Source organism: Melospiza georgiana, chromosome 1, assembly GCF_028018845.1.
Source record: "Melospiza georgiana isolate bMelGeo1 chromosome 1, bMelGeo1.pri, whole genome shotgun sequence".
Taxonomy (NCBI): domain Eukaryota; kingdom Metazoa; phylum Chordata; class Aves; order Passeriformes; family Passerellidae; genus Melospiza; species Melospiza georgiana.
In genome coordinates this window covers 9664061-9691902 of record NC_080430.1, presented here as the reverse complement: position 1 = coordinate 9691902, position 27842 = coordinate 9664061, and the positions used below count along the sequence as shown (strand labels likewise).

The 27842-nt window shown below is 44.4% G+C and overlaps 1 protein-coding gene and 1 long non-coding RNA gene across 2 annotated transcripts in view; both read left to right on the top strand.

The window, feature by feature from the left end:
• The window catches only part of PTPRN2 (protein tyrosine phosphatase receptor type N2), a 638409-nt gene that overhangs the window by 504981 nt on the left and 105586 nt on the right, over positions 1-27842 (top strand). Inside the window, exon 13 of the mRNA XM_058038495.1 lies at positions 27235-27447. Coding sequence (XP_057894478.1) covers positions 27235-27447 — 213 coding nt within the window. The remainder of the gene's footprint in view (positions 1-27234; positions 27448-27842) is intronic.
• Positions 20148-23918, top strand: LOC131092032 (uncharacterized). Its single transcript, XR_009115454.1, has 2 exons — positions 20148-20270; positions 20789-23918. It is a non-coding gene; the product is annotated as an uncharacterized LOC131092032 (long non-coding RNA).

Here is a 27842-nt window from a genome sequence, read left to right as displayed (position 1 = left end):
ACAAGTCTGCTGCGCCTTTGAGAATCAGCACTTTGGGAATCTGCATGCTGATGTGACTTGTAAGAGGAGGGCCCAGCATATAATGAGACGTTGACTTGCTCTCACTTCAAACCACACATTATTTGAGAATCAAGAGGAAAAGGTTGGGCAAACTGTCATGGATTCCTTCACTCCCAGTCAGCCTGCCTATAGTTTTGCCTGGAATGGGCTTCTCTGTCCAAGTTTGCCTACTTTCAGGATCTATCACAAAACTCCTGATTCTTTAGCCACTGGAATAAATTACCTCTTTGTGACTTAGATTATTCCTTTAGATATAATGCAGCTTTAATTTCTCACCAATGTGGTCAGAATAACAGCAACACAATTCATAAGCACCATTTCTGACAGTAACTTTCTTCTATGTGTTGTTAGTTAAGAAAACTCTCAGTAATGACAACTAGTTATTAACCAAGCCTATATGTGAGAAGTTCACCATGCAGGTTACTCATTCAGTGTGTAGGGTTTGCAGATCCAGCAGATGAACCATAAAACTGACCAGGAACTGCATAAGGAAGCCAAAGAGGATTAAGTCACATATATTTAAGGAAACACAAACAAATCAGGAGATGAAGATGGGAATTAAAACCTTGACCCTTATTCTATTTGTAGATTTTTATCTATCAGACAGATCTCAAGAAAAAGAAAACAATAGTAGTTGGAGACATTGTCCATGGACAGTGCCTTATCTTCTGACCTGTAGATCACCAAGGACATGGGACAAGTCCTTGGTGATCTACAGATTTAATTTCCATGCTTTGAGAAATGTACTGACATGTCTGGTCTCCTGAGAGTTTGTAACTCCACCAGCATGTTCTCATTCTTTCTTTCAAGCTGTCCTGTTGAAGTTGTTCCATTGTACATGGAGTAATTAAATGATTGTTGGGCTACAGGGGGCCAACATCATAAAATCATATATTCATGGACTGATTTGGGTTGGAAGGCATCTTAAAGATTACCTAGTTCCAAACCTCCTGCCATGGGCAGGCACAGAGGGGGCACCTTCCACTAGATCAGGCTGCTCAAAGCCCCATCCAACCTGACCTTGAACATTTCCCAGCATGGGGCATCCACAGCTTCTCTGGGTAACTCATTCTTGTGTCTCATCAACTTCATCATAAAGAATTTCTCTCTTATATTGTATCTAAATCTATCCTTTTTTAATTTAAAGCTGTTACCCCTTCTCCTTTTATTAGAATTTTTTCATCTAGTTTAAGTGCCCCTTTAAGAACTGAAAGGCCACAGTAAAATCTTCCCAAAGCTTTCTATTCTCCAGGCTGAAAACCCCAACTCTCTCAGGCTTTCCTCATAGGAGAGGAACTCTACCCTCCGATCCATATGTGTCCATTGCTAAACAAATATACATGTGGCTATAACAAGATAAGGTAGGAAACTGTGGCACTGCCTTTGACAGCCTTTATAGTGGCATCTCCCTGAGTGTTTTTGTTATTTCAAAATTCATTTTAGCATGGACGACAGTATAGACCCTATCCTGGGTGTCACCAAATCCCTTTTAAAAGTTGCAAGGATCCTCCTGGCAGAGCACAATGAACACACCTGCTATCTGCTTCCTACGTCTGTAGGTGATGCTTCTGTTCAAGGGCCAGTACCTGGTACAGCTACTTTGGATTAAATGGCAGAGATGACCTACAAACTGGTGGCTTAACAAAAGAGACACTTAAAGCAAATGGATAATCAACAAAGCTTTATTTACAGAGTACTAGGCCATTATATTAATGTTTAAAATATATGGCTTTTTGTCTCATTCATCTGTGCCCAAGTGGGAAAAAATCTGTAACAAGTGTAGCTGCCTAATGAAAATAATATGAATAAGAAAAAAATCTTCTTAACTTTAAAAGTAAATGTCATGATCTATGTAAAAGTTAGTCTTTTGATACTGTTTGTGAGACCAACATCTTATTGAATTACCTTTGTGCTACTTTTCCACTCTCTAAACCTCACTCTTCAAAGCTTTCTGGCTGCACATTGCTGTGTGAATAGGCTTATGGATGCTATGAACTCTTAACAAAAAATCCATTATAATGATACTTTGCTGTTTCAGGGATATTCACTGTATAACAATCCTAATGGTTCTGGTGAAGCAATAGGTATGGAAATGCTGGGTAGAAGATAGCTTCTCCCTGAGTTGCTATATGAAAGGTTCTGGCTCTGGTTATTGATGATCTAACCACCTGCAGCACTTAAACTTGCTTTTTACTTTTGTCCCCAGCAGTAGTCCCATTGCATTCAGTAGGACTGCATACATGATTAGTCTGATCAAGGTCTAATTAGTGAAAGAAGTGCAGCCACTGGGGCTGCAGACAGAAGGCTGTGCCCTGAGCCTGTCTTCCAGACACATTTTTAACCCTTGTACCTCTATCCATGCACCCACACAGGCACAAGCTGCATGCAGAATGTTATTCTGAACAAGCATTTAAATCCAGATGTAAAATAGATTCATAGTTTGCATCCTCTGGAGAACCGGACAAAAAATGTCAATTTTGATTCTAGAATATTTCAGCAGCCTAATCAGAACCATTTGGTGAATGCAGAGATCCCTTTCAAGGGGAAAGTAAATATTCAAGTGAATATTTATTTGTTCTGCTTTTGAAACAAGGCCTTCTTTAGGCAGCAGTTAAGGACTCAGTTTCTCCATGAAGTGATCAAAGTGCAAAGTTGCTCTGGCCCCATGTGGAGCCACTGGAGAAAGAACAAGATATGTATCCTCAAAACACTTTAGCCCACAGCCAGGGCAGATTCATTATTTTCCATAGCCCAAGAAGCCTACAGAAACCAGTTCCCCAATTTAACCGGTCAGGGAAGGTGCCTCAGGTTGGATAATCTCAATCTTTCAAGTCTTTTGCTGCTAAACTTCATTGCAAATGCACACTGATGGAGATGATTGTCTGCAGTATTTAGCACTGCATGTTTTGCAGAATAAAAAGCAGTGGTTGAGTTTTGGGGTCTGATGTGCCAAAGCTACTTTTGTCCCATTTCCTAATGGGAAAGGATATAAAAGGCATTTAAGTTCTTGGAGAATTATTAAATAAATGTTTTAAAGGGCTTTTATTCCCCTGTAAAAACTGTTACTTTTTAAAGAAAAAATATTGCAAACTAAATTTTGATTCTCAAGCTCCAAATTATCATGCAGATGTTAAATAGTTGAAGTAGGTAAGCACTGGTAGTAAACTGGAGAACCAGCTAATGGAACAACTGGGAAGTAGGAGAGTTGGCTGATGAAGTCTCATAGTACAAGTTTACATGACATGGGTAACTGCACCAAGATGACTCCCTAAATCATTCTGTTCATGAAAATGCTGGTGAGTCCTCAAAGCATTGTGAGCTTTTGTGGGCACTGAAAAGTCATGCTAAGTGAATATTCATGATTTGGTGTTGACAGTGACTTTCTTTCCAACCTTTGAAAAATTTTACTCATTCAGGATAAGGAACATAATACTGTGTTAATTAAATGCCCAACTAAATGACACAAATTGTGAGTATGTAATAATTAAAAGGAAAAGTTCATAAAATAGTTCAGATAAAAATTTTCAGACTCTGAATATTTGGAAAATATTTATGAATTATAAATGAACAGCTAGAAAATTAATTATTGACTTGTGAATTATTTACTAACCAGAACAGATGTTAAAGTTCTGCATTATTTATTATGATGCATTTATTTCAGTGCTGAGTATAACCTATGAAAATAATAGTGATATTAAAACTGTATTATTTAAACAGGTTGATCAGTTGTAATTATTATCCCTATTTAACAGGGGAGTCAACTTAAAAACACAGGGAGGGAGATTTTCAAAGTACCCAAGGGGTGAGGGTTCCACAAGTCTAATAAAAATTAATGAGAGTTGCCCTTCTGAATCCCTCGGGTGCTTATGAAAAATCTTTCACTGGGAGGTTAAATTGCATTCCCAGGAGAAGTCAAGAGCTTTAAATAGAGCTGATCCCAACTTAAATTTGCTACTCATTGTATCTGGTGTCTCCTCTGTTTTGGGGCTGGGTTTTTTGTTGTGGTGCTGGAATGTAAGAGTCATTAGATATCAGGCTTTCCTAGCTAGAGCAGCAGTTCCTCCCTCTGACCCACCTGAAGGTAACAAATCCATTGTACAGACATTCATATGTTTGGGGTTTGCCAAGCCATTATCTCTCTATTTTTTTTTTCTCCCCAAAGCTGCATTGAAACAGAAACAGAAAACAGAAGTTTCTTTTGGTCATTTTTTAATGGAACTATCCCTTAGTAGCCATCTCATTAAACTTTACATTTTTCGTCTTCTGGGTGGAGTTGACTTTGCATATCCATGACATATTGTAAGATCTGAGGAAGATTATGAAATTGCAATGTTGGCACTGCAGTGATACAAGGAACCATTCAGCCATCCTGAAGACCTATTGGAATCCTCAGACACAAAACAAACATCCCCCACCAAAAAAAAAACAAAAATCATTTTTGTCCCTTAGTGTTTTGGGTTTGGTATATTTCACAAAGACACCTTTGTTTATTCCTGCTTTGTGGCATTTGTTACAGGAGTCTGTCTGAACATCTGTCTATCAGCTGTGATATTTAAATTAACTGCATTGTGTCCTTCTTGCTTATTGCTCATCCAGGGTAAAAATACTTGGAGAATACTTGCACATCTTGCTTAATTTAATTTTACTTTTTCTGTGCCTGGTCCTAATTTGAAATTCTTGTTGGTAGTATCCTATCAAAGTCTTGCAGTAAGCTTGGAGATCTGACCTTACATTCAGTGAGCTCATGTTACTTGTGTTGTTAGAAATCCATGCAGACCAGAGACAGCTCTCTTTGGTGGTCCCAAAGGGGAGTTACACTTTCTTCAAAAAGGATGTGCCAGTTTCCAATACCCACCCATAACTTTTCTGCTTGGGCCACAAAGAAAAATGTAGAAAATGGCTATGGTAGCACAAGAAAACCTGTACATGTAATTTTTATTTTTCCTTCTGTTACAATCTTCACCATTTATATGGTAACTTTTGGCTAAAAGCTTGACTGCATCTTATAAATTTTAATGACTTGATCTCTACAACAACCTTGTAAGGGATTGAAGTTCTGCCATGTCCATTTTACAAATAAGAAAACCAAGGAACTGATAAATGTAATAACAAGAAAGATTATACTAAGTGTCATGGGCAGACATGGGAAGAAAGCTAGAAACTCAATGCCCACTTATCACTTTACCTTCCCAAGGTCCAAAACCATATGGAAATCTGTGGAAAAAAAATCACTTTGCTGACATTGCTAGCTCTGGAGGGCTTTTCATGCTGCTTTGATGAGATCTGGCTTGAATCTGAAGATGGAAATCAGCCTGTCCTCTTCCCATTCATCCTTTCATCTCCATCTGACCCACTGTGTGCCAACAAAATACTTTAGTTTGAAAAGGAGAGGATAATATATGAAATTAAATATTTTAATTTGGGGATGAGCACCTTGGAGGACTCAGAAAGGACTGATAAACCCTGTACTTAAGAAAGGTACTGATTTTCCCCCTCATCTGGAGTAGGTGTCCTGGTACCAACCCCAGCTGTGGATTTATTGGTCCAGCTCTGTGATGGTTTTAGGTCAGTGTGATTTGCCTTTTTGGACAGGCCACAGGAGGATGAGCAGGGCTCTCCATGAAGGTGCCTTGTCCTGACCCCAGGCAGGCATCTCGATTTCTCCTTCCAGAGAAAGGAGAAATCCTCCTTCTCCTTCCCAATCAGTCCATAAAATCCACTATTTCCCTCCTATCTGCCTAAATACCCCCAGCTTTAGCCTATACCTGCCAATAAAAGCCTGTGATATCAACCTCGAGGCTTTAAAATAAACCTGTAGTTGTTGTGCTGACAATATTATTAGGCACATTTAAGGAAATAAATAAAAAGTTTGCATCTTTTATTTTTCCAGAGGTCTCTGTAATCCTCTTTAACTTCAGTTGTTAAAAAAAATCCCATCTTTTCTTTAAAATCAAATGGAGGCCTATTCTTATTGAAATGAGGTGCATAAATCATTCTGCCAGGACAAGTTGTTCAGAACTGATCATCACAATAAAATAATAATAATCTGCTGTAGAGAAATTAGTGTGAGCACACATTTTCTACTGTGAGGGGCAATAGTGATCTACAGCAAGAAAAAATTCTCTGCTGGGATCCTTTTTAATAAAGAGAAGCAGCAAGCCACTGGAGAGGTGTTAAAAACATAGCACATCTTAGTCACAGGGTTTAAAGCTGAATTCCAACAAAAGAGATATTAAGGAATGGTTTGGTGTTCCTCTAAGTAAAATCTGTTTGCACCACACATATTTCATAACCATTTAGAGAGTTTTACTGACAAATAGATTTATATTAATATTTTAAATTAATGTATAACTAAGAGTCCTTGATTTTTCTCAATGATAAATAATCCAGCAGTTCAGTAGATGATGAATGTCCCTACTCAGAGAAGCTTGAGAGCTGGCACTCTGAGGAAAATGCATAATGCAGCTGCTGCCCCAAAACCTGGGACTGAATTCAGTGCAGGATTTAGGAGCCTGCATCCAAAACTGTAGTGCAGCTGCCCTCACTTCTCTCTCCCTCAGTTATATCCATCTCTGTGTGATCATGAAGGTCTTGCAGCATTTGTGTTTGGTTTCTTCAGTGGTCACACACAGTCAGTGCCTGGTGAGGGCAGCCCAGTGCCTTTGGGAAAGTTTGTCTGCAGCACAAGAGAGCACAGCTTCCAGTCTGAATCTGTGTATGTATAGGAAAATATCCACTTTTTAAACTGCATCTGCAATTATTTGTGTTATCCACATCAGGTCTCTCTGGCAGTGAGTCTGGCTGCCCAGTTTTCCCCGTGGTGGCCATGCAGTGTTTCTGCTCAGAGGTGGTGATGGGCTCCAGCACCCAACTCTGAGTGACACCAAAGCTGTGCTCAAGCACGAGCTCTCCCCACTCCACCCTTACACAGTTTTCTGATGCATGACACTCAGCTTGTGACAAAAAGTCACTTCTGGGTCTGAGCATGGGCTGAGAGTAGCTTTTAGAGGCACAGAGGATGGTTCTGAGGTGATGCTTTGCTTCCCTGCTCCAAGTGCCTTGGTGTGCTGGAGCTGCAGAGCTGCCTCCTGCCCTGCTGCTCAGCGCCGTGCTCATCTCGGCTGTGCGAGTTCCTGGCAAGTCGTGACTGCCCTCCCTCCGAGCAGCACCAGCATCACGTCTGCTCCCAGCAGCATTCCCTCTCTCCTGAAAAAAGGCACAGCAGAGTGCCTAAGGAGCCCTCCCCCAAGGAAACACCATGAGGGAGTGGGAAGGAAGGAATGTCCCCAGCTCTGAGCAGCAGGAGAGGAGCTGCAGCATCCCTGCAGCCTGCAATTAGCAGTGACCTGCTGATGCAGCCACAGCAGCCGATGGAGCAACGCTGGCAGTCCAGGTTTCCTCAGCATGAGCCTGAGACACAGTAGCTGAGCCTGTATTCACCCTTCAGGGAATACACCCTTGAAAATTATCATTTGTAATTGTTGCTCTAAACCATACACCATATCTGTGAGACAGTACAGTTGTCTGATTTCTTCTCCTTTAAAAAGCCCTTTGGATTTATTCCCTTTCTTAGCCACTGGGAAGCAATTTATAACATTATTGTTTTCTAGCTCTTGAGTACAATGAGGTGCAGCTCTCTGGCCAAATGTAGAGTTTATTTTGTTTAACATCCATTTTGATAAATGTGTTAACAAAATTGCAATCAAAACTTTATTTTGTTAATACACTCTTGGGAAATTCTCTTCCCCTCCTTAGTACATCATTAGTTTGACACAAAACCAGGACTAAAGCCTAACTTTGGATCTCTTAATTCAGTGTTGTAATAGGGTATAAAGCAACAGAGCCTTCATAGTCTTGGATCCATAGTCTTCTCCTTAAATTCTGTTCTGCACAACAGAAAGCAAAAGCCAGGGCTCTGTAGGAAACCCACAGAAGGACAGCAGCTTGAAAATAAATAATGACCTTGATGATCTGGTTGTTAGGCTTTCTGCTCATTTTCCTTCAGGCGTATGATTTGCCTTTTAAAATCTAAAGTGGTATGGAGAGGTTGTTTCAAAGATATAAATGGTGAGATGGAATGCCAAGAGAAATTAGAAACTGGTCTGGTATTCTACTAGAAATTGTCTGATAGGGCAAAGAGTCAGAGCTTGTTCCAAAGCATCTCCCCTCTACTGCTCCATCAGCTGAAGTAACCTGGGCTTCAGAGTAAAAGCTTTGACAGAACCAAAGTCCTACAAAGGAAACTGGGTAATATGCTGTAATTTAGCCCAACTCTGCATTTATTGCAAATAACCAAGTGCAGTGGGGAAATTTCTTGTAAAAAACTCAATTGTACATGGAGTCCGACTCATTGAAGAGCCAGGTGAAGTGGTTGGGATGAGAAGTCATTTGCAAGCTTATCCCACCTCTTGTTTCCATGTGGATGAATGCTCTAACTCATTAGGAGTATGCAGGATTCGTAGGATTCATGGATAAGACAGGAGAGTTCTGGTCTTCTTCCTGACACATTTCCCATTTTGAGGACCACTCAAATTGAGAATGGGGGTCTCTACAAAGAAGTTCGATGTTCTGGTTTTAAGGCCCTCATGTTATGTTCCTGTCCTGGAGGATTGGCTTTTCTATAAAGGCTGGGAGGAATCCATACACAGCCACTCTTCTGCCTCTCTGATGGAGGGGGATCCTCGAGGACCTGCCTACTCCAGTCCTGCAGCTGGTTGAAAACTGCAGTGTCACAAAGCAACTGGAGTGGGCCAAGATCCAACACCCACTCATGGATGAGATAAACTGATAAAGAAAGATACCATTTTTCTTTGCCATACGTATGATAGTCATGTTTCCAAACCCTGCAATTTCAAAATTGTGTAATTTTCATATAATGGTAATCATGGTTGTTACACTGTGTTATGTCTAGGGGGAAAAAAGGATAGGAAATTTGTTCTGTGTGAAACTGCCAGATTAAGGTATACAGCAGACACATGAGCTTGTGTCTACATTAATTTACCCACTTGACTGCTTCCTAAATTTCATATCTGTTCTATCATCCTCTTAATTAAGCCCTAAGTAATTTAAAGCTTTGAGGTGGACTACTGTTTTATTCCTAGCTGTGGTGCATGGAAGTGTGATTCATACGTGTGAATAAAAATAGATGAGGACAGACCTTCCCCAGTGTAAACTGTTACAGCTCCAGAGATTTGTGTCTCAGAGAGGAGACAAGAGAAGTGGCATAGAGATTTTTGTCATGTTTTAGGGCAAGGTTTGTTATTCATACATGGCAGAGGTATGGGACCACGCAGAAAGGGCTTCAGGGCTGAAGCTTTGAGTTAATCCCATTTTGTATCTATCTAAAGGCATATGAATGACGAGGTAAACACAGAGAAATTCTCACAATGGGGAAATTAAATGCATCCTGCTGAAGAAACAAGGTGAGGAGGGCTGCTGAAGAAACTAGCACCTCCCTCTAGCAAATTTCTCACTTCATGTAAAAATAGCCCAAGCTCAGGTGTGTGGTCAGTGGGAAGCTCTCTGCCAGGGCAGCTTCAGCACTTAAATCAGCTCCCTTTGACATCCAGATATGAAGTCCAGCTCTCATAGGAACCCCAGAATGTTATGGTACTGAGTCTATGAACCAAAAAATGTGTTTTGCTGTTCCAGACAATGTTGAACAACTGCGTTTTGAAACAAACAGATCTATTGCTATGTGAAACTCCTTCTGTGGCACTGAATAGAAGCATAATTACCAAAGATTTGAAATCAACTTCCAGCTGAAAACCTGCCACAATATGCTTGTGTTTCATAACTAAACCTTTCCCTCAGTCCATGCTGGCAGTGGCAAATTTCTGCCTCTTGATAATGCCAAATGAGCTAAGCCTGTTAGCAGCATGGCTGGGCTACAATTTGGGGCAAAATGAAGAATATAACCCTTCATGAGAATGGTGCTGGTGAAAAATTATATCCAAGTATATAAATGATATCTAAATATTTCCAAAACCTGTTCTTTCATTTTAGAAATAGTAATAAATTAAATCAGAAGCCAGATACCAAGGATACCTTGGTTACAGCTGCTGTGTGCACTGCCCTTCCTGGTTTTAGGATGAAAATTTATCTTTCTGAGTGGCAGAAAATTTATAATCAAAATCTTTAAGTTAATTTAAAGAGTGGGATCTCTTCCAGAATATGTTTCTCTGGTGGTGTCCTGATAAGATAATGCTCCTCACCTTCAAATAATCTCTGTAATTCCTTGGGTTCGTTTTCTTTTTCCATGTCATACAGTTGAAGTGGGAACACAAAACCCAATTCTGATAGCAGAAAACCTGAAGCTATATTGTAACAATCAGAGTATGCTGATTATATAAATTAACAAGTGGGTAGTGGCAAGTTCCCCCTGCACATGAGGAAGAACTTTTGTGTGAGGGTGGCTGAGCACTGAAGGAGGTTGCCCAGAGAGTTTGTAGAGTCTCCTTCAGTGGAGATATTCAAAAGATGTCTGAACATAATCCTGAGTAATTGCTGTAGCACAACCTGCCTGAGCAGGAGGTTGGACTAAATGACCTCTATTGGTCCCTTCCAACCATCCCCATGTTGTGATTCTGTGTAAAAAAAAATCAAACAAACAAACAAAAACCAAACAAACAAAATAATAAAATAGTTCAATTGAAATTTCTCTTTAATTTGGAGAATTTTTGCAGCATTTTTGGCAAATCTATGTGCTCAGTGGAAGCTAAATATTGAAAGGAAAAAAAATAGTTTGGTTTGGTGCTTTTTTTTAACTGGGTTTATTGTTTTCCTTATAGCTGTCCTCTGATGGGTTTTTTCTCTCTTTTATTAAGGGAGGAAAAAATAGAGAAAGCAGTAGAAAGAAAGGAGGAAATAGGGCTAAGCAAAAATGGGAAGACTTTTAGCACTAAAAATTCAGAAGCAAATTTCTGAGACTCCCTGCATTAAGAAAAAGAAATGGAACATTTTTATAAGAGCCTGAAGAACAAAAAAATAGTTCAATTTTGTTGTTTTTCCTCATTTTCAGGTTGGCTCTACTACAAAGAAAATGAGAAAACTGTCATTATTATCATTAATCTGGTTCCATTCAGCCATGCTGTTTATCTACAGCAGACCCAGTAATGCAAAGGGAAGGCACAATGCCTTTATATTATTATCTCCTCTAAATATGCAAGAGTTTATGAATAAACTATTTATCAGCTTTCTTTGTGACCAGCTCTGAATTTTCTTTAAATTTACATTATTATTGCTTGTGAAGCACCTTCCACTTTGACTACAGCTTATTTTCTTCTGCTTCCATATGATCAAAGTGTCTAATGCAGAAGGACCTTCTTGTGCTCTGCCAGAATATGTCAGAGTTTGCCAGCTATGCCATGGAAGGAGGATGGAGCAGCATCATATGTGAGATTAATTTTATGCTACAGATTGGTACAAAGAAATGAACACTAAGTTATAAAGCCCAGTAGCATGGCCTGGATTACATTAAATTAGGACATTTTTCAATTGAAAATTTTCTTACTTTAAGGTACAACATTAAAATTCTTTCTGTCTGCACTGTGCCTCATTTCAGACAATTTTCTTTCCATTAAACTTGTCTACTACCATGTAAATATGTTCTCAAAGTTATTCTTCCTTTCCAGGTAGCTTTTTCTGGCATTGCTTACATTCTGTGTGTTTTGTCACTCTTCATTTTTGTTCTCTCCTTCCTCAATCAGGTGTTTGAACAAGAGACAACAGTGTTCAAGTTTTCTCTGGGGATGTAAGGTAGAAAAGATAAAATCAAAAGTTGGGTCATGTCATGATATACATTTACTGAGACAAAAACATCTCTATCCTAAAAGAGTGTATGTTTGTAGATGTATTTTTAAACTAATGACTCACTGGATGTGTTGCCATTTTAATGGGGCATGAGTAATGCCTGGGAGTCTGTATTTAAATGTGAGGGAAATCTTGACATTTTTAAAGGGAATTCTCTGGTGTTGTTTCTATGGTAACTTTTCTAAGGGGATGACATTTTTTCATTTGATTTTTAATTGTGATCAGCAGTAGAGTAACTAAAATATTGAACATAAAAGAAAAGAAATTATATTTGTTGTAAGCCCTTTCAGACCAGCAGGAGACCAAGGGAGTGGTTGCACCTCACTTAAACCTTCAGCTGGGGGCCTAAAGAGCTTTCTGTGCTTCATGGACTTGACTTGGGGTTTTGGGGGCAGGGTGAAGGGCACAAGCATGTTTTGGGGAACATAGATAGTGGGGTTACAGCCAAGAAATCCCCAGTAGTGCCAGTGAAGCTTAGTGAAGACAGGATAATCAATCCCAAAGTAGCTAGAGAAACAAAACTATTAAAACTAGTGAATTAGAGATAAAGAGCATCTTCACACACCCTTTCATCAAAAGCATCTTCTCAATTTCCTTGAAGGGCTGAACAGTAGAATTTTTTAATTGATTTAATTAATTAATAATTAAGCTACAACTCTTAAAACTTCCTGTAGGTGTATGTTTTTAAACAGTGCAATACTTTCAGGCTTAGTTTCCTTTTTCCTGTGAAGTCAGACCCTACAATGCTTTTTTCCTATCAGCAGGGCTAGGTAGTAGGAAAAGGTGCAAGTTTTGGTTGTGGCACACATTTCCTGGCCTCTGAGTGCCTCTGCGGGAGTTACACTTTCATGCACCAAATAATTGATCCAGACACCAAGCCTGTAGCTCTTCCGTGGGTATATTTAATATCTATCCTGAGATCTCCCTGGTGCCTTTGGGAGCTCTGAGGCCAGGACCAGAGGGAGGCTGGAAGGATTTCCAGATGAAAATTTTCCATAAGTACCGTTCCCCATTAATTTTCTTGATTTTAAAAGAAAATGTAACACATAAAACCTAGGAGCAGCTGTGTTGGAGACTGTCTATTCCATTGTGAAAAACTAAATGCTGTACATAGTTTTGGATGGTAAACCCCTGAATTTTCCTGAGCTCTGCATCTGAAATGGCTGCTTCATATGTATTATTGACAATTTAAACTTTGACATTGAATTAAGAGAAATCTTTAAAAATTATTGAAAAACTTTTTGTACAAAGTTATCATACACAGAGTGATTAAAAGGAGGGAAGAGGCAAGAAGGTCTTTCTTTCAAAGGACCGAGCAAATCACAAAAAAAAAAGGTGATAAACAGAACATCTTCTCAGAAGTTCTGGCTTTCCCTCTGCAATTAGTGTTGCATGAGAGGCTTGTCAGTGCATGTCTACGCAAGCTTTGACATGACCCCTCCACTCTCAGCCCTTCTGAAACTCTGACAAAGTTATGGGAATACAGTGATGCAGCTCTTGGTGTCACTTTTAAGACCACAGCTGAAAATGAAAGCTTCTCTTAATATAAATTGCACCATTGTTCTTCTTCTTCCACTTAAAAAAAGGAGACTTCATGATAATCACTTCAAGCACCAAGTGTCTGAGTCCAGGTAAAAGCTCAGGGACCATACCTGCATCTACTGGGGATTAAATGGAATTTTGAATTTGAACTCTGTTTTGAAATCAATTGAAAAACTCTTCTGGGTGTGTGTGTGTCTCATTAAGTGGAAAACATAGGATAGGTGCTTTTTCATCAGCCTTTCTGATTTCATATGTAATCTGAAGCTACATATTTAAATCACATATTTTAAAATGACTATGTGACCCATTCATGGTAGCACACTATCATTAGCATGCTATCACACATGATTGTTTTTCTAGGTTTTATAGCTTGTGGTTGCATAAACTGATGCTGTCACCTTCTTTTTATCTGGAGTCAGGAAAGGCAAAATTTTTCAATGTTCTCAAATGCTTGTATGACTCAGAAAAGAAAGGGACTTTCTGAAAGTTATGTAGTCTCTATCCTCCTTCCTATAAGTGTCAGGATCTTCCTTCTCTTTTTGGTAAGTGTTAATATTTTCAGGATTCTAGTTATATTACAAATGCCACAGATACAGTGCCCACTTGCTTCATTGGCTAAGGGCCTGCTTCCAACGAAGAAGGGACATTTTGTCATTTCTTCAGTAGGAGGAGAAAAAGAGGAAAACCCTGGTAAATTGCTTTCTAAAATAGAGAAGTGGGGTGTGAGTGGAGGTGGTGTCTTTATTAGGTAGTGAAAGTACATTTAGGATTTTATTGGGTGTCTGCCATCTTTGCCAAATCATCCATTGAAGCCCAGCTCCAGGACCAGTATTCCTGGTGATATTTCTAATGCTGCTCAGACTTCTACTGTTTCTGTGCGTCACAACATGAAATCAAGGCTTTTATCAGGGACCCTAAACCAATGGTAGCAGCAATTAGAAATTAAAATAAAGTGGAGTTCTACCAGTACATGAACTTCAGACAGTGCTCTGCAATTGTGACTTTTCTCAAAACTTTATATACCAGTTTATATGCTGTCTCCATCCGTTTTCATAGAAGACATTGCTGAATATTCCACAGAGATGGTTGTTCTCTGCAGTCAGAAATGGAAGGTCAGTGCCAAAAGAAACTCAGTAGGACTGTATGAAGCACATAAGAACTTTGTAAACAGTCTGCTTCAGAACCTTAAACTATTTATAAAAGCATTTTATTAATTTAAATTTATAATGCAAACAATTTAAAGCTAATAAAAATGTTCTAACATCAGATTGAGGCAGGTTGGAAGTGAATTTGGATCAATATAATGAAGGACAATTTTCTAACATAATCTATGTTTTTCCTGAGGCTACCAGTATTAGGAGATAAGATAGAAAGAGCAATATCTGTGTCAAAGGCAGAAAAAACACATCTTGATTTCAGATCTCCTTCAGATTTGCAGTACTAGCTACTGTTCTGAAAATACTTTTTCGTAGTTAAACTGTACTCATTTGTTTTCATCTCAGGAAAGAAGAAACAAACTCCCTTTCCATTATGATATTAAAATAGCACTTTAACAAACTCATCTGCTGATGTTTCAGTGGAGAAAACTGATACCTCCCAGTTCTCTGAATTCTTGGCACATACAGTACTGATGCATAAAAGGAGTCCAGCATTTCAATGATAGCCACATTTTGTTATAACAAGATCACAATGTAAAATCATGCATTTCTCATCTCGTTTTGCCATTAAACATGTTTTAAATTGGCATTTTTATAGAAGCTTCTTAACCAGGCTTTCATAATAATAGTATTTAGTCTCATGTTAAAACAGATTAATATTTTTATCTATATTCTGTGAATATAAACCTAATCACAATGGAATTAAAGTTTCAATAGTGCTTTTTTTTTTTTTTTTTTTGTGAAATACCAATTTACATAAATCCTCACTCTGAAAACATTTGCTGCTGTGTTCCAGGTGCTATTCTGTTTGGTTCTGTTGATTTGTATTTGATTTCTTAAAATGAAGGGTGCAGGATTGGGCCCTACAAAGACACTCAAAATGTTCTGTATAAAGGGCAGGTTTCAAAACTCCTGCTGTAACTCCTAAGGTATTTTGAAACTTTGTCTTCAATATTTAGTTTTCCTTCATCTGATGCTGCTGCTCAAATATTTGAAGGATAAAATTATTACTGAATTAGGTAGAATTACACTTATTTTTTGATGTAGCTACTAATCAGACTCCTCTGCCTTGTCCTGTGCTTTATCTCAAGAAAGATGTGCACCTGCAAATCTAGAACACGTCAACTTTAATTAAATTGATTATTTAAAATGCAATTTATCCACTAGTCTTGTAATATTTTGTTAGTGGATCAGGAAGCAAGGCAAGTGGATCAGAGCAATCCAACAGCTTTGGGGTTTTTTCAAGTTTCCTAGAAAAATGTAATACAGTAAGATTTTCATTTGTTTAAAAATGTCTATAAATTCATTCAGTTTTATCTTACTAATTACCTTAATAAGCAATACATTATCAGGATGCCACTTTTACAGGGCTACATCAGCCCCCTGGAGGACTGAACTGACCTTTTCAGACTGTTGGACCTCACTTTGCTAATGGGAACCCCCAAACATTTCTGCATCTCTTTCCTATTTAAAAATAAACAGTCAAGAGGGCCAATGTGAACAGAGAAGTAATCAACAGGAAAATTTGCATCTGAGTTTGTTTTGATGAAGCATAGAACTATTTTATTTATTGAAACTGTATTAATGTAATTAAAATAAATGGAAAATGCACTCTTTACTTAATTAATATTTTAAGCTGTCTCTGAAGAATAGTATGCAGCTTGAATTTAGTTATCATTTTTAAACTGCAAGACAGATTAATTAGATTCAAATCTTAGCCAGAATGAAATAATTTTCTTAATAAAGCTAAGAGCTCTAGAATTTGCTAGTAGAATGTGTCTGTTGTTGATCTTCACAGATGAGCATGAGAAGATAAGACATAAAACTCAGTGGAGTCTAGAGGTTAAAATTCTGCTAACTCTGTTTTTAAATTATGGTCCTAGAGATATTGGTTTTATTTATAAGAAAGGTGTGATGTTTTCAAGACATGAGAGTTCTGCCTCTTTCTTAATACATGTATTCCTAAAGTTAAAGTAATTTAAATGCATGTGGTATAGGAAGTTAATATTTGGAAAAAATGTTTTGGTTATCAGAATGAAGGAAATTCAACTTTGATTTCAATATCCACATGAACAGAAAATCTATGGAAAATCCTCTGCAACATATTTGGATCTGTATTTAATGAGCAAGGCTCCAAAGGATAACTGATAAACAAAACAACAAATGAGATTAAATGGTGTTTTAGCTTTGTCATACATGCTTTAAAAGAATGGAAATCTATTTCATGCTGTGCATTCTGCATGCTTTGCAGAATGAAGTGGCTGAACTTAGAAGTGCAGACAGATCTGTAGTCAGAAATCAAGGCAAAATGGTCAGTGTGGTTTTCAATGTCCAGTTATGAAGAACAGATTTTTAGGGAGTCCTGACAAACATTGGTGGTTCTCAGGCAAGAGTTTTGTTCTGTGCAAAAATGGGAATACGTTTCAGCATCATTCTCACTGAAATTGCAAGATTTAGAATATTTTGAGTTTAGGCATAGTTCAAACACAGCTCTTGAATTTGGATGAATGTTAATGTGAATCTTCAAAATACCGGTATTTTTAGATGCGCTAAACCCAAAGAAACTGTCTCAAAGTCATTTATACTTTCAATGTCAACTTTTTTTTCTGAGAAAAAGACATGAAACTTTCTAGAAATTTTATAATGGAATGCTGCTTATAACAGGGGGGGTTTTGTTTTCCCATTTTTTAATTAATTAAGTCATATAAGAAAATTTATCAGTAAGTCAATTCACAGATATGTGACCAACAGTTTTATAGATACTTTAAAACCGATTTTAAATTTAAAATGAGTAAACAATTGAAAATTATTTCTTCTATTTCTCAACACCTTCTAGATTTTTAATGAATAACACATTAAACAATCTATGTTTAAATAATTTCTCCCTGTGACATAACCCTCACAAGTATCTATCATTGCTTCAAAGGTCATATTTAGAATGGGATAAAAGTAATGAAAATTATATAAACGTGAAAAGTTTTTTAAATTTCACCACAAATTTCTCAAAATCTCACTGTTAAAAAACAATAGTATTTAACTAATATTTTGCTGTCTCTTGACACCTGGCCAGCCAAATTCATGTTCAACCCATTCAACACATGATAGTTCTAAAAAATCCAATATTATTCCAGGAAATGTTAATTAATATATTTTTAAATACTAAATACAAACTGCAAAGATAATGGAAGTATTTATCAGTTTCAGACAGTTCATTAGAAGGATCAATATGCAAACACACGTGTCCTTTTAATGAAATCACTTGGCGGGTTCATTTATCTTTCAACCTAAGCAATGCAGGTTAGTGAGCAGCTTTTGTATGCTCTGGCTTCCAGGGGCAGGAGAACATCAGACTGAGAGGGTCCTCTCAGCATGACAGACTGACAAAGCAATGCTTTCAGTCCAAGCAATACAAACGTGGCTGAGGAAATGTTTGGAGAAGCCAAATTTGTGTTAATCTGTGGGAACGTGAAGGATTTTGTATGAACAGCAGCCAGGTGAGGAGAACCTCTCCTGCCTGGAAACCTTCTTTTCAGAAACGGTGGTGATGTAAAGAGCATCTTCCTCACCCTGGAATGGGAAGGCTGGGTGTGGGCGAGATGTTAGTGGGGGTGAGCCCATGGCAAAACCACTCTGCACTTTCAGGACCCGGCAGGAGGACGCTGTACAGGGGATGGTGAGGACATTTCGGTGCTGTCCTGCAGTTTAAATGAAGTGTCACTCTGGTGCGGGCAGGGATGCTCTGGGAACTCAGGCGGCCCTTGCCCTTCCTTGGTCCCTTACCCAGGTGCCGGCTGCCGAGGGTGGCTGGAAGGAGGAAGGAGGAAAAGGGGGCAAAGGAATTGCTACAGGGCGCTAATGCAGTGTGCCCGGGACAGCCGCGGGGAGCCAGGGCCAGCCGAGAAGGCAAAGCCCGCCGGGGCCGGGCAGGCGACCGAGTGACCGAGCCCCGGGACAGCAGGGGTGTGGGGTACGGGTGGCCATGCCCGTTCCATGCCATGCCATGCCGTGCCATGGTCGTCCCGTCCCTCACACTGCCTCCTCCGCACCGCCCCACCGTGGGGGTCGCTCCGCGGCTGGGAAGGGTCGGGCGGGGCTGGGGGTCTCTGCCGAGGGGAGCTGTGTGCAGTGCCCGCCTGGGGGTCCCTGCCGAGGGATGGTGTGTGCAGTGCCCGGCTGGGGGTCCCTGCCGAGGGGAGCTGTGTGCAGTGCCCGCCTGGGGGTCCGGTATGTGCAGTGCCCGCCTGGGGGTCCGGTGTGTGCAGTGCCCGGCTCGGGACGGTCCTGCCCGGGAGCAGCCGCCGCCGCTCGGGCCGGGGCGAGCCGGGGCACAGCGGCCGCGGCGGCGTGGGGGCGGGACGGCTGGGGAGGAGAAGGGGAAGGGAAAGGGGAAAGGGAAAGGACTGCCCCCTCCACGGACAGAGGAGAGCCGGCTCTGCCCTGGCTGCCATCCCCAGCCGCAGTGACAGCGGGAAACAATGGGGACAGGGAAGCGGGAGCGCTGTCCACCGGCGGGGGAAGGGGGATGGAAGGGACCTGCCACCCTGGCGCTCCCCGCCCGCTCCTGTCCCGCTCCCGCAGCCGGGGCACTCCGTGGGCAGATGCTGGATGGGGGGAGGGGGGGGGGCTCAGCGTGTTTGCCGGCGGCATGAGGGAATTTGAGGAGATGGGGAAGACTGCAGGGTCCGTTTCGATCCAAGGGTCGGTGCTGCCCCGGGCCCCTGCGCGGGAGCGTGGCTCTGCCGAGGAGTTACGGGTGCGCAGCGCGGGCACGGCACGGCCCCGCTCGCCCGTCGCTATTTATCGAGCTGGACTTCGTTACTGTCCCGGGGCTGGTCGGAACACACTCCTCCTTCCTAATTTCTTGTGTCATTTGGAGAACGAGGAGGAGAGGGGAGAAAGTTTGGGTCTTCTTTGCTCGGCAATGTGTAGATTTGTGGGGTTTTTTTGAGGAAAGTCTTTTCAGGAAGAAGCGTTGTGGGCTCCTTTGCCGTATTGTGATGCAAATGATTTGTAGCTTTTCCCTGGTGTCCTTGTTTGATTTTATTTTTGGCTTTCTGTCATTGTTCTACCCTCCACTTCCATCTTGCAAGAGAGACACCAAGGAAAAGAAAAAAAAAAGGAAAATAAAAAGAAGAAGATGGGGGAGGGTACACGTAAAAAATCAACCAAAAGGAAAAAAAAAACCACAAAAAAAAAAAAAACCAAAAAAAAAAAAAAAAAAAAAAAAACGCACATCCACAACAGAAACCCCAAACAGCTTTTCCAAATGAGTGACACAGCCCGTGTCCATTCATCGCCGCACTCCGGCGAAGGGTTTCTGCACAGCCCAGACCTCCTTAGCCAATTGCTGCCAGCAACATGTGGAGGGGAGGCATCGCTATAGCAACCGGTGGATGGGCCATGTGCGGCAGCCGGCAGGGGCTGCGAGCAGCCCGATATAAGGAGGGCAGCGCCGGGGCGCGCCGGCATCCTCCGCCCGCGCCCCGCGGGGACCACCGGGCCGCCCGAGGCCGCCGCTGCCCCCGCCGCACCGAGCCGGGAGGCGGCTGCGGGCTGCGAGGGGCAATTGCGCTGGCCGCCGCCTTTGTCTGCGCTGAGGAGGGGCGGGGGGGAGAGGGGGAAGTTTTGGCACCGGAGGAGGATTGCTAGAGCCCGCCGACCCCTCGCAGAGCGGGGCCCGTCCCGGCACGCCGGCAGCAGGTACATGCGGCGGGGACGGGCTGGGGGGAGCGCCCGCGGCTCCCGAGGCGGCCCGGCCGGGACTCGGGGGAGCCTTGTGGGCAGCGGGGGCGGCCGGGAGGGATGGGGCAGCCGCTGCCGCCGGGCGGGGCCGGGCCGGGTGTCCGCGGAGCAGCGCGGGCGGACGGAGGGCTCGCTTCGCCTCCCTGCACGCCCCCGGCCGAGCGCAGCCCCGGGGATGCTCCCGGCCCGGGGCCGTCGAACAGGCGCGGGCGGAGGGGGCAGCGGGCCCGGCGGGGCGAGGACGCGTTCACGGCTCGGGGCCCGACGACGGGACCCCGCGGGGGTGTGGGCGTGCGGCCGCGGAGCCCCGGCCCCGGGCGGGGACGGCCGAGGGACCCGGCCCGGCTCCCTGCGAGACGGGGCGGCTGCTCCGTCGACGGACCCGCCGGTGCTTGCAACATAACCGAGAGCTGGCTCGTTTGCTGGCACTCGGCTGTAAGGTCGCCTTATCTAATCCCTGAATTATGTGCCTTCAGCATCAGCATTAGATCAGCGCTGGCGCTGCGGTTCGTGTTTCCCTTGCTAGCTGAAGATATTTGATTAAACTCGGCTATCGCTGACCGACCTCTTGGCTCGGGCTCTGACACTCTGTGACTTAGACCCGCCGAGTCCCTCTCTTTCGCGGTTTTACTCCGGCTAACAAAGCCTGGGCTGCGGAGGAAAGCCTGGTTCCTGGTGCACCCACTCTGCTGCTTTGCCCTAACTGCCCCCGAGTCCTTAGAGACGGGGATCGAAGTTTCTTCACCGTGGTTCCTTCGCCGTCTCCGCGCCCTCCTCTTCTTGCTGCCACCTCAGAGGTGCACTGTGCGGCTTCGGACAGGATGGGCCGTGCTCCTCCGTCTCCGACTCACCTGCCTCTTCCACAGGCATGGATGTGGCTGTCCGGTTTCCTGAGTTGTGTGTTACCCCTGCGCTGTCTCAGTGATGCTGTAGGCTTTTGTGCTTTACTCTTTACCTAACTGCTGACTTCAAAAAATACCCAGATGCTCATGAACATCTTGAAGCTCATTGAATTTCCTCTTTCACAACCTTACTCCTTCCATGCCACAAACTTCTTCGGGGTACTTGGACATTCTGGCATTTCAATACCGCCTTGTAGTGGGATTCAGAATAATAGCTCTTATTTCTTGTAACTCTAACCAGAAACTTCACTTCTGTTTGCCTTTAGGAAGCCAGAAGAAAATATCTACCATTGATCAAGGGATCTTTGAACTCAGTGAATTCTTGATTGTATTCAGTCATTGTTCATGGTATTAATCCTACTAAAAGGTGTAGAGACGCTCCAGAGTGCTTTGTGGTGTTGAAGGTTGTGGAAAGATCATTGTACCCCTACAGATGAATAGATCTGTGGCTTTTGCAGTGACCTTTCTCAGTGATTTGAATAAGCTGCAGTTCCCAGAAATCCATCTGCCTTTTGTGTTTGTCGATTTGTCTAATCTTTCCGACCCCTAAAAGAAGCAAAAAGTACCTTCCCATCCGATTTCATCCTCCCGAGTAAAAGCATTAAATTGACCTCGTTTCAGGTGATGAACTGACATTTGCTGAAAGTGATCCTGGCATCAGGTGAGCTTTCCGGGGAGAGAAGGAGGGTGTGTGAGCAGGGAGTCAGAAGGTAGCGGCCCTAGAAATCTCTCAGTAACTACAAAGATAGTATTTAAAACACCAACAAGTAGCTTGGGCCAAACAGCTTGGGAGTGCAGTGCTGAACACAAGGGGTGTTACAGCACAAAAGGTGATCATCCCCAGGCCCTGCTGCCCCAGCCTAACCTGACTGGGAGCACAGCAGGGGAGGAGGCACAGCTACCAAAGCTGGGAGAGATGCTGCTGTCCCTCCTGTTTTGTTTTCTTACTTTATGAAAGGTAAAAAAATCTTCTCTGTAGCTTTCCTGGGGACAGATTATGGTAGCCAGCCTCCTCCTGACGTAAAGTGTTTCTCTGGTTTTCTAGTAACCTATCAAAACTTAACCAGCAGAGTGTATCAACCTATGTCTCAGATAACCTCTGGGAGAGGGAAATTACTAGAAGTGAATTTAAGTTTAGATTTATATAAATGAGCAGACATACAGGGATGTGTGTGTACATAGATATGAACACGCACACACACATTATATATATACACACCCACACACATCCATCCCTTTCTTCATGCTTTCTATATAAGGAAATAATATGCATATCCTTTATATTTTCATGTAATGTCAGTGGCTGCAACTGTTATCACAAGATATTCCTTAGAAAACAAACAAACAATGAACCAAAACTTATTTTAGAGAAGTTTATTTTTAAGACTAATGATTTTCTTGTAGAATTCTTTTTTTTCTGCCTAGGTACTTTTTTCCCTCCTTGAATGGCATATTTGCAAGTACAATTTCATCTGCACAGAGGAACAATAGCTTTCAGTTGCACAAAGGATTTCTCCCACCCTGAATCCAAACCACAATGCCTCTTGCTCTGATAATAGCTTCTGAAAAGATTTTGTAATGCACAGAATTAATACATGATTATTTCCGCCTCACTTCTCTCATTTATTAGATTCTATAGTGAATTCCAAATTAAAAATAGCACCTCTTGAGTTTCTTAACGTTCTAATATTTTGAAACAAATCATAATCTGAAGTTCCTCTTTTTGCCCATATTTACTAAGAAATCTTCAATTTTTTTATTATTGTTCGGAAACAAAGCTGTGTAATATAAATGTAAAAATCGAAGCATGAAAAAATTGCAAAAAAAAGATGATGAGTTTTTTAAAAATTAATTGTAGTGATTTTTTCCATTGCTAACTGGAAGAGTGGTCAGGTGCAGTAACTGGCAGATTGGGTTTGAAATCTTTTTAAATTTATGAAGCAAAACAAAACCTCAACTTTAGTTAGAATTTTGCAAGGACCAGAATCATGCCCTATGTCCTAAAGTAAATAATGAAGTGTAATTCTGCTGAGGCATCTGGATGGTGAGTTTCCACATCGCTGCATGGGGAGCTCCTCTCTGCTCTTACAAAGACTTTCTCCAACACTTCCAGCATAGGTGTGAGAACTTATTTACATGAAAGCGTACATTAAATATTTACTGACATTTGCCTGGAATTCGTTTGAAATGTCGACTGTTCTGCTGCATCATGGGATGACACCGCGGAACGGGACGCTGCGCTTTGATTAGAACAGTGATTTGTGACTCCAGTGTTATGGCTGCTCTAGTTAATGACTCACTTTTGGGTGTATATAAAATGTGTTCTGTCGAGGGACCGGGAAAGCCTACATGAGATCAGACACTAAGAATTTTCTTTCCTCTTAAAAAACCCACAGACCCTCACAGAATCAGTGCACTTCAAGTAAACGCTGTGTGTGTTAGGTGTGCTGTTGTTCTTTGCTTTCTAGCATTTAAGCTAGGTCGGGCTGTTTCAAAGCAAGGCTGGATGAACACCTCCAAAGCCTCTTCATTCAGATTCACTTTCTAAGCCATTCATTTAGGAATTAGTTGTTTTTCCTTCATTGGGACTTCATTGATACTCCACACTTTTCGAAGGAGAAAATCATTCAGAGGAATGTCAATATAATCTCTTATGTGAAGTTTTAAAAATGCATACTTACATGTAGCTGAGTTTAATATTTAATTGCGTGTAATTTATGTGGTCTATTTATTTGTTAAGCCTTGGGTGGGGAGGTAATTTGTTTTTCTTGTTATGCAATAGCCATTGTTCCCCTTCCACCCCAGGCACACGCACCACGGCAGCCCCAACCAGCACAGGGAGAGGTGTTCTGCTTTAAAAGACATCCGACTGTAAATGTCAAATTCATAAATATTTAAACACTTTTCTTTCAATTTCAAGTCAAGGCTGACAGGACGCCTCTAATTAACCCTGGGCTCCATTTCAGGCTGGGGCCTTCTTGCAGGGAAGAATCAGGGGGTTAGGCGAGGTGGGGAAATCTGTGCTCTTGGTTAGAGGCAGCGGGGCGGCTGGGGGGAGAGGTGGGAGGAGGGAAGGAGCTGGTAACTAACACGTCGGATTAATTTTTACCCGTTTCATAATGTGATGTTTGGTCATCGAGCAGGATGAAAGGGCAGCGGGTTCCTCCAGCTGCCTTGGGGACAGTGGGGGCTGTGTCCTGATGGGGCGTGCTTGGGGACCGGGCTACCCTCTGCGGTTCGGGGTCCAGGGACGCCGCCGATGCGCGGCCCGGGGTTGGAGCCGGAGCCGGGCGATGGGGCTTTGCCGTCGGCCGCACCCGGCGCTTCCTGCGGGACGGCGCGGGGGGATCAGCCGCTGGGACAGGGGGATGAGCCGCTGGGACAGGGGGATGAGCCGCTGGGACAGCAGGATCAGCCGCTGGGACAGCAGGATCAGCCGCTGGTCCCTCCCGGCGGCGGCATGGGGGCTGGCCGAGGTGGCCCGGAGCACCAGACCCCGCAGGCAGGGAGGGGAGAGCGGAGTCGTCCGGGCCCCGACGGCAGTGGCTCTGGAGCTGCTCCCCGTGAGGCGGGAGGGAGGAAAGGGATGGGAGAAGGGCCGGCGGCTCCCGGCAGAGCCCCTCTCCCTTTCCCCTCTCCCTTCCCCTTCGCTGGGCGCCGGCGGGCAGCGGGGAGCGGCCGTGCCCCCGGCCCTTGGCCCTGCCCTCCCGCCGCGGGGCCTCCATCCCCTCCCGGGGCACGGGGGTCGGGCCGGGCGTGGGCGCCGCTCCCCCTGGACGTGCAGCGGCTTTGCAAGCCCTCGCTGGCTGAAGCCTGTCACAAGGGACAGGGCTGCACAGACTCTCCCGGGGCAGACTCTTGGCAAGGTGTAAGCAACGCCGAACGCCCCACGGAAGGTTTCTAATTCTTCCCTGTGCTTCAGGCTCCCGAGTGCAGCTGTACGCTGAGAATATGTAGGGGGGGGGGGCTCTTCGAGCAATTCTTTTGTCAAGGGCAGCTAGCTCCGAGGACGGCAGCCCTGGATTTGCGGGGAAAACTGTCTGGCGAAGTTGGAAGCAACATCTAAAATAGCTCTAACTCCAGTGGGAGAAAGAGCCTGCCGCCCTTTCTCTTCTGCATGTTACTCGGAGCTTTTGACAGCACTTTGTCAGCATCATTGTCATCGTATCTCTCGCATAGCCCTTTCCCTGTGTGCTTGGTGCGGCTCTGTCACACGGCACCCGAAGGAAAGGAATCGTTTAAAACCGTGGTAGAGATAGCAGAGACGTAAGGCTCAGGAGCAGTGCCCGAAGGTGCCCGCCAGCCTCTTTCCTCCCGTCGGTGCCCCGGAGCCCAGCCGGGGGCCGCCCGATGAGCGGGGCCGGCCCGCGGGGGACTCCGGGGGTGCGGGGCTTGTCCCTGCCCGGCTGACGGGGGGCAAACACCGCGGCGACAAGGATTAACGTCCCGGGGCGCAGCGCTCGGCGAGGGGGCGCCGGCACTTCGGCGGGAGCCGCCTATTGAGATGCAGATCGCGACCCTTGGCCCCGGGGGGACGGGGCCTTTCAGGGAGATGCTAACGGCGGAGCGCAGCAGCCCTTCACCCCCCCGGGGCCGAGGCGGCTGCCGTCGGTGCTGCCCCTCCCGGTGCCCCCGCCCGCCGCGGGCCCCGGGCGCGCTCCCCCGGGGCCGGTGCCCGGCTGGGGCCGCGGGGGCGGTGGCGAGGGGGCGGCCCCGGAGCCCCCGGGGGGGGGTGCAGCCCCCTCCTCCTGGTGGCTGTTGGGATTTGGGGGAGGGGCCGTGCAGGGGAGGGGAGGCGGCGGGCGCGGCGGTGGCCGCGCGGACGGACGGACGGACGGACGGCACATGGCCCGTGGCCGCGGCCAGCCCTGTGCCCGCCCCCCGCCGCCCCGCCGGGGCGCACGGAGCCGCGATCCTCCTCCGCGCGGCGCATCCAGGCAGGAAAATCCGGGAGTCTGACTGAACCTGCATTTCCATTAACTCAGCCTCAGCCCCGGCTAATCCGCAGCACTGAAGGCAAGGAGGCTAATTAATGACAAGCTTTTCCAGTCAAGACCAGCGATAATTGCTTTGGTGGCCTTTATGATTACAAGATAAAAATGGACCGGGCCTGACATAAGAGCCACTGTGTACACTGCAAGACAGGAGGAAATTAAGAGCTGGCTAGCTGAATACGGAGCAGAAAATTACTAATAGAGGAGAGATAATGAATAGGCCGGCTAGGCATTCATGGGGAAAAATCCATTTTGTTACCACGCGAAATTAGGTGGTGGAAAGGAGTTTGCTAATTGTTCTCGTCTTGTAGCAACCAGGACTGAGGCAGGGGCGTGCTTTTCAATTCATTTCCTTGGTAATTGTGAAAGGGGGAATGCAGGCCAAATGAGTCTTGCTGCAATTTGCGCGCCTGGTCTTTTCATTTTCATGTTGCGTTTTTAATTGTTGCTAATATAGGTTATAATGAAGCTAATGAGGGGAAATTATTGTACAACTTTTTAGCACATGGAGACAAGTGAAATGCACTAGAAGGATTCTCTCCTATTGCTGCAAAAATAATAGTAATCTGGAGGAGTTTGGAACTATCGGGTTTTTTTTTAAACCGCTTCCCTCTACAACAGACAAAAGGAAGGATCGCCACCTACTTGTTTTGTTTTGTTTTTCTTTTTTTTTTTTTCCTGTGTTTTATTTTTCACTAAGAAAAAAACAATACCGGATTTTCCCTTGCTGCGCCCCTCGCAGCCCCTGGCCCTCGGTGCGGTGCGAGCGGAGCCGCGGGGCGCTCGGCGGTGCTTGCGCGCATCCCGCGGGTCCGCCTCCGCCTCTCGGTAGTTGAGTGCGAGCCGCCGGAGGGGAGGGCACGGAGCGGGGCACGGCAGCCGTCCTGTCCCTGTCCCTGTCCCTCCGTTTGCCTCCCTCCCCGGCCGAAAGTTAGGGCTGCCGGGTGCTCCCCCCGACGGGATCCCCGCTCCGCGCTGCTCCGCGACCGCGCAACTCAGGCGCTGCCTCTCTCTCCTTCCCTGCAGAAAAGCAACGTCCCGCCGCTCGCTCAGCGCGGGGAGGAGGCGCAGTCCGCGAAATTCCTCCTCCTCACCCTCCTCTCCCTCGCCTGCATCGCCGGGGTCCTGGCGGCGTCGGGGGTCGCCTACTGCCTCCGCCACCGCGCCCACCACCGCCTGAAGGAGAAGCTCTCGGCCCTGGGGGCTGACGCCGGCTCCGATGCGCCCGCTGCTTACCAGGTAAGAGCGAGCTCTCCTCCGCCGGCCCTGCCCCGCTGCCCGCAGACCCCCGGGGGGGCCCCTCTCGCCTTGGGAGTCGTGGGGGTGGGTTTGTTTCCGACGCTTCCCCCCCGCCCCCGTTCCATTCATAGTCCCGCGGATTCGGTGTGGCAGCTTTTTACTACTGGGTATTAATCTTGGCTATTCTGGTAGCTGCTGTAAATTCGTGCCTAATTAGAAGCATAAAAAAAATAAAATCCCAGCCCTTGCCATTGAAATTCTCAGAAAAATAACATTAATATCCATAATCTGTCACCCCTGCCACTATTAATAACGAAAAATCTTTAACATTTATGAGGAATGGATTGCACGGTTATCTGAAGATGTCTCTCTTTTTGAGTAATCGACTTCTTCAG